At 39.5% G+C, this 12156-nt stretch overlaps 2 protein-coding genes across 4 annotated transcripts in view; one reads left to right on the top strand and one right to left on the bottom strand.

The window, feature by feature from the left end:
- The window catches only part of becn1 (beclin 1, autophagy related), a 24844-nt gene extending 21636 nt beyond the window's left edge, over window positions 1-3208 (top strand). For all 3 annotated transcript variants that reach the window (XM_048560431.2, XM_048560429.2, XM_048560430.2), the window contains one exon: window positions 1431-3208. In XM_048560431.2, the coding sequence (XP_048416388.1) occupies window positions 1431-1599 (169 nt within the window). In that variant the 3' untranslated portion in view covers window positions 1600-3208. The remainder of the gene's footprint in view (window positions 1-1430) is intronic.
- The window catches only part of cntd1 (cyclin N-terminal domain containing 1), a 25091-nt gene extending 12935 nt beyond the window's left edge, over window positions 1-12156 (bottom strand). The window contains exons 1-7 of the mRNA XM_048560432.2: window positions 11761-12156; window positions 11437-11512; window positions 10838-11006; window positions 10561-10723; window positions 6102-6246; window positions 5133-5229; window positions 4938-4986 (exon numbers count right to left, since the gene is read on the bottom strand). Of these exons, the coding sequence (XP_048416389.2) occupies window positions 4938-4986; window positions 5133-5229; window positions 6102-6246; window positions 10561-10723; window positions 10838-11006; window positions 11437-11512; window positions 11761-12085 (1024 nt within the window). The 5' untranslated portion in view covers window positions 12086-12156. The remainder of the gene's footprint in view (window positions 1-4937; window positions 4987-5132; window positions 5230-6101; window positions 6247-10560; window positions 10724-10837; window positions 11007-11436; window positions 11513-11760) is intronic.

Here is a 12156-nt window from a genome sequence, read left to right as displayed (position 1 = left end):
CTCTGGGTTTGAAAAGCAGATTCCTCCTCTTCCTTTTAATCTTTCTACCAAATCACTGAAGCAGCCCCATGTCCAAATGCACCAATAGCTGGATAATATCCAGGCCTTGGCTGCAAAGTGACAAGTAACATTCGTGCCACATAAACACCAAGTAATGGTAGTAGATTCACCAACTTTAGGTACATTTAAGTTGTCATTGGATAAGCATATGGACATACAGGGAATAGTGTAGGTTAGATGGAGTTGAGATCGGTATGATAGGTCAGCACAACATTGAGGGCCGAAGGGCCTGTACTGTGCTGTAATGTTCTATGTCTATCTTAAATGAAACAGAATGTAACCAGCCCCATTGACATTCAATGGCTTTAACATCATTGAATTTCCCCCATTGTCAATGTCCTGGGGGTTACCAGAAATGGAACTGGACTAACCATACAAATCCAGTGGCTACAAGTGCCGATCAGAGGCTAGGAATTCTGCAGCAAGTAACTTAGCTCCTGACTGCCCAAAGTCTGTCCATCATTTATAAGGCACAAGTCAGGACTGTGGGGGAACACTCTGAACTTGCCTGGATGTGTGATATTACAACATCATTAAAAAAGCTTGACACCATCCAGGACAAGGCAGCCACTGGACAGGGACTGCAGCCACTCTAGTACAGACACTTAGCAGAAGTGTGTACCATGTACAAGGTGCACCGCAGAAAGTCTTCTTGAATAACACCTTCCAAACTTGCAAGCATTTCCATTCAGGGCTGGGGAAGCAGATATGCTAACACCACCACCTGCAGGTTCCCCTTCAAGCCACTCATCGTCCCAAGCTGGAAATATATTGTTGTTCCTTTCAGTGCTGTTGGGTCAAAAATCATGAAATTCCCTCAGTGATGTCATTCTGAGTCTACCTCATTGACGGACTGCAGCAGTTCACCATTATCTTAAGTACAATTAGGGATAGACAATAAATGTTGACCCTACCAATGGCACCTATATCCTGATATTAGTATTTTTTTAAAAATCACTAAATATTTGCCCCGAGTCCCTAACTTGCCTCAAGGTGATCTAAATGAAACTTATCAAAAGTCTTAGGTTACAGTCAAACAATGTTTTCCTGTTGGGGGTCTAGAGGAGCAACAGAGTCTTCAAAGGACAGTCATTCTGACTGAGATGATGGGGAATTTCTTCACCGAAGGTAGTGATTCTAAACAATTCAGAAATCCCAGAGGGCTCTGGAAACTGAGTATGTTCAAGACAGTTTGATAGATTTTTAGTTGTCAGTGATATCAGGGTGTAGGTTTTGTGTGAAGAAATAATGCTGAGGTAGACAGACATGATTTAGAATTGTGAAGCAAGCTGGATGGCTTACTCCTATGTTCTTGCTTACTCAACTTCAAACTGAATTTAATAACTTTGTGATACTTTTTTGCTACATAGAATGGATGTGGAAAAAGGAAAGATTGAAGACACGGGAGGAAGTGGAGGATCTTATTCTATAAAAACACAGTTCAACTCTGAGGAACAGTGGACAAAGGCACTCAAATTTATGCTTACCAATTTGAAATGGGGGCTGGCCTGGGTGTCTTCTCAATTCTATAACAGGTGATTTAAACATTATTTCCTCATTGAATCCATATCGCTTTTGCTGAGCATTGTTCCAAGTTTCATCCAATGTTATTGCCTATCTGAGGTAATTCACTGTGCGTTTATGTATGCTTTTTCTTGAAATAAACCATAATATCATCAAATGTGACAAAGTGGAGAAGTAGCTGGCACAGTGGGTTAGATGTTGAATGCTAGCCTTTCAACCATGGACCTAGTTCCAAATCTGATGAAGTGAAAGTCAGCTTTTAAAGATATGTGTGAAATGGATCGGGGTCGATCTCGTCCAATTCTGAATGAACACAAAGCTGTTTTTCGTTGCAATCTCAGAGCAAAGCCACAGTATGGCTGGTGAAAAATGGGGGAAAGATGTCACAGTAGTACAGTAATACAGTGCTGTTCTGATAGTTCTAGCATGTGGATCTGACTGGAGAGCACCTGATGATATTGAGTGCCTGAAATGGAAAAAGACCTGTTCTGCAGCACTAATGTCTCTTACGTTGATAAGCACACATGGAAAAAAATATATAAAATGAGGAACAAAGTAACTTGTGTACCTTTTTTATTCATGGTTGAAATATATATTCCTGGATTTTGAGTGGAATGTGCTAAATCGCGATGTACTGCACCAATTCAATTGACTGACATGTTTAAACGAACTGGAAAAATGTTGCTTTTTTTTAAAAATGGATATCATGTAACTGTAATACCTGACTTCAAATCTAACATTGTTCTTTGTGATGTTCAACAATGTCAAATTTTGATAGGCAAGTGGTCAAAAAGATTTTTGCTGTTAGTCTACAGTTTATTCTTGCCTTGACCTGTGAAACACATTTGATCATGTTGAGGTGAGACTTCATAAATATGTACATTTTGGCATCCAGGCACAAGAGTTAAAAGTAGTTGTTAACTTTTAATATTAGCTTCTATTTCAATGCAATCCTTTTGAGTGCTCACCACCTAACCTGCAGCTGGGCTGGAATGTTACATCGGCATTGTGTGGTTACAAAACAACCTGAAATTCAGAATCTGTGAACCACAAACAAGGTGCAAGCAGTTTTTCATCTGAACCATGAGTTGAGTGTTTCTATCATACCAAAATACACTATTTTAATAGCGTGTGTGTGTGTGAAGTTTTATTTATAACAATTAAATTCTGGCATGTTGTGCTACTGTTTGTTCAAGATGAAGTGGGAATAACATTTCATACACTGGTGTCATGACTGACTATAGAAAGAATACTCTATTCAATACAGGCATGATGACATCTGCACCGAAGAATTAAATTTGTAACATAATCATTGTGTCATCTCTAGAATCTGACCAATAGCGGACATCGTACAAGAACAGTATTATTAGGCCATATACTCATTTTCACAGAAGCATAGTGTATTATTTCTCAGTAAAACCTGTCCACTGATCCTGTTGTACACTTGGTCTAGTTTTGAAATGTATAGATTAGCTCCTTTTTAATCTGGTATCACTAGAAAACAAGTGAAAGCTCTGGACCTATAGTTCACTAAGTACATAAATTAAACTTGAATGTCTGTCCAAAGTTGTAATATATTGTCTTTGACGTTTGCTTTAATTAAAACTTATCTAAACAGTTTGAATATCTTTTCAGACACTTTTGTCTCTATCGTAAACCTTGTGGAATCTGTTAGGAGTCCAGCTGTATTTGTTATGTCATCTATTCAAATGAATAGAGTGGAAATTTGTTGATTTGGTTACTGTTTATTAAGAAGCTTACTGTGAATGAAGACAGAAATAGTGTTTGATGTTGTATGACAGGATTTGGGATTAGCCATTTATCAAAGTCTTGGCTTTATCACATCTTGCAAGGAGGGACACTAACATAACAAATGCTCAGTGCACCTCTGTACATATTTATTATGGAGTGTTTATTCCATAAAATAACAATGCAAGATGAAAAATTTGAGCACAAAATTCAGTTTCAGATTAAAACCTTAACAAAGTTCATGTAGCTTCAAGTATCTTTCTCTGCAAAGCAAAACTATTCGTTCCTAGAGCAAGAAGACATTGCACCTATGCTATGGTCAGTAACTTCAGCTATAATTTAGTTTATACTATGAATGCATTAAAATGGTCCATCAAAAACTGAGGAAGAATAATGGAATCATCATCAAATTTGGTCTTGATGTTATCTCTTTACCAAAACTTTGAGTACAGTCTTTAAAGGACCAAAGGACTCTCTCGGAGACAGATAACTGGTGGTGGTTTAACCTGAAGGTCACCATGCCTCCAACAAGGTTGAGAAGGTGGGATCTTTGTGGTGTCCTCATCACTGTGGGAATTGAACCCTACACTGCAAACCAACCATTCAGCAAACTGACCCCCAAAACCTTTGAGTAAAAAGTAATTGCAATTAAGAAAGTTTGTGCAGTTTTTATCACCAGTATTGTCCTGCTAATTTAAATTAAAAGCAAATTGATGGTTTTAGGTACTCCAACAGGCATACCACATTTAAATAAAAGAAAATAATGAATGCATCCAGGGCCTTCAAACAGGGCACAACAATTAATATTAGGTAGATAGACTTGTTGTGGCAGTCAACCAGAAGCTACTTTTTAAATAGGAAATAAATGATGACGTGATGAGATATTATTGTCTGGCATATAAAAATGTTTTAGAAGGTTAGTCAAAGAACTGGGTTGTAAGGTGGAGAGGCTTAAGAAGGTAATTCCTGACCTTGGAGACTAAGTCAATGAATGATGGCTGCCAATGGTGGAAAGATGAAACTTGGATATGGGCAAGAAGCCAGAGTGGAGGAGCACCGACATCTTAGAGTGATAGGAAGGAACAAGATTGTAGAGCAGTATGAAAAACAGAATTACACTATCCATTCTAAGGACTTAAATTCTGGTTGTTGTAAGTGTGTAAACTAAATTACCTAGAGATTTTATGCTTCAGGCAAACATATGCTATTGCTTCAATGGTAATTTGGTTATAAAGCCAAAATCTGACAGCTAATAACCATTTCCCTTTTACATAATTTTCCTTAAGTTTTTTTTTTCCCAGAAAATAAATTTAATCTTCATATTCCTGAGAAGATTAAATGCTTTGTATAATCAATCCTTCATTAATGAATTTGATTTTAAATATTTAATTTAGAATTGGTTGTGATGTAATTTAGTTCCATGTATAGTATAAGAATAGTACTAAAGGATAACATTTTTGACAAACTGCAATTCATTGATGTATAATTAACAAAATCACTACAATTATGGCACTGACAACATTCAATATCCGTTAACAGTGGAACCTATTTTAAATAACTTGTTCCTGGAAATATGTTGTTTAATATTACTTGAGAAAACTCACAGATGCTTTCTTGTGTTACACCACTAATTGAAGCCAGCTGCTGCACAACCTTTTTTGTAAAATAAGAAACAAAATTAATATCATTTTTGGTGACAACTTATTGCTTAGTTTCTGTTAGGAAAACAGTTGAAATCCTTAAGAATAAAAGTGAATAATAAATGATACTTTTAGTGATATGTAACCACTATTTACTACCTTGAACCATGGTGTGTAGTTCAGTATGAATGCACTTGTTCCAATGACCCCAACAGCTAGAAGCATGCAATCTTCCTTTACAGTCAAAAACTTTGCTCTATGATAAAGTGAAATATTGTTTAATGTATTTTTCTTAAAACAAAGAACATATGAATGACTTGCATAAATTAAAGATGCAAACAATTAGCTAGAGGGCTGCCTGCCATTCTAACTTGTAGACTGAGTATCTCTGATCTACAGTGTGTCAACAAGGTATTTCACCATGGGAGTTAATGCAACACCTAATCATTTTTCTGTACTTATGGTCCAGGGTGTTTGAACAGAACTTGATTTTCTTTCACATTCTTGAAAAATAACTCATTAAGGAGATCATAACAGAAGTAATGCTGTAATGCAGATATGCTGGCAATTTCATGCAGAGGTCTTACATTTTTAAACTTCATTAAATAGCCCCAACCTTACCATAGGATTATCTTTTCAGTATTCACAAATCTCCCAAATATTTATCATAATTCTTAAGTACAAAACTGGGTAAAAGGAAATATTATGTGTTTTATCATGTCTTAACTGCCAACATTTATAACTATAGAATTAAAATGCTTATACTACTACGGTGCTACATCAGTAGTGGAGAAAAATTAGTCAAAGTCTAGAAGGTTTCTTTGGTGGCACGAGGGCGGTGGGGAGAAGGAAGGAAGGAAGGAAGGAAGGTTGAGTATCAGAAAGACTCCAACTAAAGGGAAATCTGTTTGTGACCCAACATGACCTATAAATTTATAGCAAAATCTGGATTGAACTAGCTCCTCCATGTATGACTTTTTTTGTGCGAAGTTTACCTTGAAGCTACATTTTAATATAAACTGCAACACATTTTGTAAACAAGCCCCTGTTTACTTTAGTTTATAAAGTAAAGAACAAAAATGCTTTAAAATAAAACTTGATACCAATGTGACAAAGAAAAATACTTACCTTTGAAGTTCACTAGGTATAGCATTTTCAATTGCAATTTTTAGTAAATTTTCATAGATGGTGTTTCTCATGAGGTAAACAAATTTAAGCACCTTTAGGGAAATACAGTGTAGATACTTAACTGGAACTGATGGATCATTGTACCCTTTCAAAAACAAAATCTTAAATTAGTTATTTTGGAAGTAACTTATACTGAAGTCTCGTTGTTAAAACTGCAAAGGAATGAAACTTAAAACAAAAACATGGATGCTGGAGAAATTAAGCAGGTGTAGCAGCAATTGTGGGGAGTCCAGTGATTCATCAAAACTGATAGAAGCTGGGAAAAGGTGGTACATACACTAAAGATAAGCTTAGGGAGTTGGAAGAAGAGGGTAGAGCTGAGTGGATAGGTGGAGATGGATCAGAGAGAAAGAGATGAAAGGGGTAAGCAGATGAGGTGATTATTGATCAATTTCTCTCCTGGGAAACCTAAGAAGTGATAATGAGACCTAAGGATAGAAGAGAATGGGTAGAATGTACTGAATGCAACCCATGTAATATTATAATAAAGGTTACTGAATTTTTAATGTCTTAGAGGCTGTATGGTCTCAAGTTCAAAAATGAGGTACTGTTCTTTGAGCTGGTTCTCAGCCTTGCTGGAATGCTGCACTACCCCTGCAACAAAAATTTTGGCATGGGGGACACAGTGATATGTTGAAGTGGCAGGCACCTGGAAGCTTGGGATCATTTTACAGACAAAACATAGCTGTTCCATAAAGTGATCACCCAGTCTGTGTTTCATCCCCCCACTGCGGAGGAGACCACATGGAATGGCGAATACAGTAGACTAGACTGAATGAAGTGCAGGGAAATCACTGCTTCACCTGGGTACTAAGGAATAAGGTAAACAAGCAGGCGGTACGCCTTTTGCGACATGGGAAGGTGGTGGCAATGGATGAGATGTGGACAAGATGTCCCGAAGGGAACAGTCCCGATTGAATGTGGATAAAATAATGGAGTGGAATCTGTGCTGGTCCTGACTTCCCACTCGAGATGGAAATGGTGGCTTATAATCCTTTGGATGTAGAGGTTGGTGGGATGGTTAGCGAAGATCAGGGGGACTCTATTCTTGTGTGAAGAAAATGAACAGGGGTGAAAGGTCAGAAAAAGCTAAGGGCCCTGTCAACCATAGTAGTGGGGAATCCTTGGTTGAGAATAAAGGGTGGGCATTTCTGAGGACTCCCTGGAGAAGGTGGTGGCATCAGAGCAGTTGTGATGGAGAAACTGAGGCTGTGGCATGGAGTCCTTACAGGAAGCAGAGTGTGAGGATGTACAGTCCAGGTAACTTTGGGATTTGGTAAGTTTGTAAGGGATATCAGCAGACAGCCTAATATCCAGAAATGGAAACAAGGGAAGGGAAAAGTCAGAGGTAGATCAGCTGAAGGTGAGAGCAGCCTGGAAATGGAAAGCGGAATATTAACATACCCCACAAAGAAACAGGCACAACTAGGGCGTCTGCAGGTACCCATGGCCACACCTCTGTGACATACAATGCTCCTCAGACAGTTATTCTCCCTGCATCTCGAGATCCGCAAGCACCGCAAATACACATTCTCAATCTCTCCTCCATTGGTACCATCTCACGCTGTCCTGCTGACCAACGCCGGTTCCGCTTCACTCTATAGCTTGTTTGACATTCTAACAAGAAACTTTCTCTTCCTTTTCGGGCATTAAGGAACACAAGCTGAAAAACAAACTCAGCATACCCATGGCCCTCCAGAACCACCTGCCCCTCCAGCCTTTCTTCTAAGTCCAACTCTTCGAGTACTTACTACGCCTTCTGACCTTCCACACTCTGCTGAATATTCTGTACTTAGTTTTAGTTTTATCCCTCTGTACACCTCTCTCAATGAATTTCAGGCAGGGCATGACTTTGAATTTTTCTGTCATCTCTGCTTCTGAGCCAAATTCTTTGGATACGTGTCTTCTTCCCCATCACACAGATGCCTTCGCCTGTCTCTAACACTCTCCCTCCACCTGAAACCCACACCTGGCTCCAGCCTTTTGACTGAACTCGACTTGTTCATTTGAGAACCGTGCATGTTACATTGGTCACCCTATTTGTCCCTCTAATACATTCAAACATACCCTGCATCTCCCTCTGAATTGACTACACTAAGCTCTCACATCCAATCCTGATTTTTGTCATCAAGCACAGCGACAAGGATGGTGGTGTTGGTGACATCTAGAGTTCAGGATGCTACATTGTGGAGACTAAGCACCAGCTCACAAACACTTCTTCCTCTTTTCCCCCAGACTACAATCTCACCATTGAGCACCCGGCCAAATTCTCATCTTGGGATCTCCCCCCGAAAGCCTCCAAGCTCAGAGTCCCCTAATCTCTTATAGTTCATGTCTACTTCCTGCCCAAAATCCACAAACAGGACTGTTCAGGCAGACCCATTATATTTGCTGTTCCTGCCCTACAGAACATATTTCTTCGGACCCTGACTTTATTTTTTTGTCCCCTTGTTCAGCATCTCCCTTCCCCATTTCCACAATTCTCCTGATGCTTTATGTTGCTCTCATTATTTCCTCTTTGCAGATGTGCATTCCCTTTACATATCCATTCTCCCATCAAGATGATTTTAGGATTCTCCACTTCTTCCATCCACCATCACCCTCTTCTGCCCAGCCAAGCTCATCCTCACTTTGAACAACAGTTTCTTTAACTCCTCTCACTTTCTTCAGATCACAGGTCTCGCCATAAGTACCCCCATAGGTCTCAGTTTTGCCTGTCTCTTTGTGACAATCCTGATCAGGTTCCTCCTTACAGTTCTTTCTCTGCTACATCAATGTCATGATCTGTACTGCTCCCTCCTGGTTCAGGACCGGTGGAATTGATAAATTTCCCCTTCTGTTTCCACCCTGCTTTCACCTTTACCTTGTCCATCTGATTCCTGTTTCCATTTCTGGAAAAATTCATTTCAAAACCATCAACTCTCACAGTTCCCTCCACGGTACATCCTCCCCTGCTTCCTACAAGGAATCCAGCCTGTTCTCCCAGTTTCTCCATTGCACCTGTTCTAATGATGTCACTTTTCACAAATAGGGCCTCAAATGTCCACCTTTCTCCTGAATTGAAGGTTGTCCACTAAAATGGTTGACAGGGTCTCTGCCAATATTCGACCCATCTCTCATACTTTGGCCCTTATCTTCCTTTCCAGAATAACAACGAGGTTCCACCGGTCTTCACTTATCATCCCCATCAGCCTGTGTAATCATAAGACTGTAAGCTGGCATTTCCGTCATCTTCTGTGAGATGCCAGGACCAGTCACATTCACCTTCTTCGTCACCAATCTTCAGGACCTTTCCCACTGGGTCATGGTGGTCAACACCTCCCTACACCTCTTTCTATTCAATTGCAGAAGGTGTTATACCTTCCTGATTCGTGAGGAGGAAAGAGGTAAAGTCCCAGACGGAGCTTCTTAATGTAGCAGCAATTTACTTGCACTTCAATGTACTCTACTGTATTCACTGTCCAGCATGGTCTCCTCTATACTGGGGAGATGAATTGCAGACTGGATGACCATCTCGCATGCCACCTATGTTCTGCCTGTAAAATGACCGAGCTTCTGCTGCCTGCCACTTGTGCCTCGTGTTATCCCGTGCCAACATTTCTGCAGCAAAGGCGCTGCAGTTTTCCAGTGAGCCTCAGTATTAGCTTGAAGAACAGCACCTCATTTTTAGTTTCGAGACCCTGAGGCATCTAGGACTCAACATACAGTTCAATAATGTTACAGCATGTTTCTATCCTGTTTGTTGTTACCCACCTCCAGCATCTTCGTGCTGCTATGACATCGATTGCTTTTAAGTCAACCTATTCTCTCCTCACTCATTCTCAGACATATCACATTTTTAAAAAAAATCTAAAGAATTGCAGATGCTCGAAATCAGAAACAAAAACAGAAATTGCTGGAAAAGCTCAGCAGATCTGGCAGCATTTGTAGAGACTGAAATGTTAACTCTGATTCCTGTCCATAGATGCTGCCAGACTTGCTGAACTTTTCAAGCAATTTCTATTTTCATTCCTGTTATTGTATTACGTAAGTCGCTTTCAACATAGCCTACACATTCTCTCCTACTCTCAGTGTCACTTATTCGGCTTCTCCTGTCATGATCTACTATCAATAATCCCCTTGTCTGACTACTCCTTTCATATCTCTCTCTTCCTCTGGACTCCAGCTCCATCTGTCCACACATCTTTCCTCTTTCCCAACCCCTCCTTCAGCATAAATACCACTTTTTCTGGCTACTATCATTTCTGAAGAGTCAGTAGACTCCAAAACATTAAATCTGCTTTATCCCCACAGATGCTGCCAAACCTGCTCAGTTTCTCCAGCAATTTCTGTTTTTGAACCAAGTTCAGTAATTGGTACAAAGCATTCAATTGTTAGTGATTATATTCTTCTCACTCACCCATGACTTCTAATAGTATTTCAGTGTGAGTGAAAGGGGAAGGGACGTTGACTTGAAAATTCAAAGTTTCAAGCACAAGTAGTTCTGAATCCAGAAAGTCTTCCTTCTTATATGAGTAACCGAGTGACTGGAGAAACTTCAAGGCCATGCTAATATTAACAATCTGGAAAAATAAATAAGGAAAGAAATGGATTGTATTTGTGGCTCCGGTCAAACATTAAGATGAGATTTTATTTTACGTAAATGCAGGAAAGGATCTAATGATGCAATACTTTACCTGGTAGTGGAATGAGATTTTGCTTGCTATTTGAACACACGACATGATCCGTAGTACAAAATGCTCTTGGATTCTATCCTGCAATTGTTCCCAATCAAGTTTTTCTGCATTTTTCTCAGATCCTGCACATGTAGATGAATACAGTTTTTCAATGTACTGTATCATAAACCTGTAAAATTAAACAGGTTATAGCTGATCTCATGATAAACCTTACTTTAAAATGAAAGGACTGTGAAATCAGACTTAATAATGACAAATGCTGTTGTCTTCTCAGTATTTTTCACCAGTAACAATGGTGATGCCAAGTAGGTGAAGCAGCCAATTGCACTGAAGCATTCTTAATAAGCCAGGAAGTAAGATGTTTCTCCTTCACTCAATCATTTTTAATGCAGTGATGACAGTGAAGCTTAAACATTGCACTGTATGTCATGTTATGATGCTAACTACATCAAATATAAAAATCCAACAGTAAATTGTTTTATCCTTACAATTCTGGGAATGGATCATTGAATAGGTGTTTTCCCAGCCCATGCTTCTATTTTAGTAAAATAATAGGCTCATTTTTCAAAACAAAATCATGACACATATAATTGTTTTACCTTTCCAATAGCTCCACAGCTTGATATCTTGTAACCTGATGAAGTCCCAGTTGCTCACAAAGAAGGAAAACAAATTCTGTGACATGGAATAACATAAAAAGTAACAAGAAAGTTGCAAGTTGGTCAAGATAAGTTAAGTGATTACACGTTTACAGTTGTTGATTTATGGGCTCCTGTGGCACAATGTTAGTGTCCCTATCTCTGGGCTGGAACGCCCTGGTTCCAGTGCCACCTGCTCCAGAGGTGTGTCGTAACACATCTGAACAAGTTGATTAAAAAATATCCGCCATTAATGGCTTCAAACATTAGTACTCGCACACCTACCAATTAAGGTTGTCTTTTTGAAACAGCCAGCGTGATGAGAAAGGTTCAGCAGGTTATTTTCATTCTCCTTGGCCACATGAAACAGAAACTCTTCCAACATCTCGGGGGGAACGGCGCTGAACGACAGCTCCGGAGTCTTTTTGCCGCAACCCTGGTTTTCCTCTGTGTTTACAGCCACCACTTTACTCATAGCCACACAACACCTCGGCCTTTCTCGAGGGAAGTACCAGTGACTTCGTAAACGTTGCAAAACCCAAGGAGCGGAGCGACTCTGGGTTGTCACAAGACTTGGAACTGCCAAGACAGGTCTGTAAACAGAACACATTAAATATTTCCGAAACGACTCTCGATGTTTGGTTCCTGGGAAGGTGCTAGAATAAGACAAAGATGGCGTCT

The sequence above is a fragment of the Stegostoma tigrinum genome, chromosome 31 (genome assembly GCF_030684315.1).
Source record: "Stegostoma tigrinum isolate sSteTig4 chromosome 31, sSteTig4.hap1, whole genome shotgun sequence".
Lineage (NCBI taxonomy): Eukaryota > Metazoa > Chordata > Chondrichthyes > Orectolobiformes > Stegostomatidae > Stegostoma > Stegostoma tigrinum.
The sequence above is the reverse complement of the archived record's forward strand: the minus strand, read 5'-3'. Positions and strand labels throughout refer to the sequence as shown.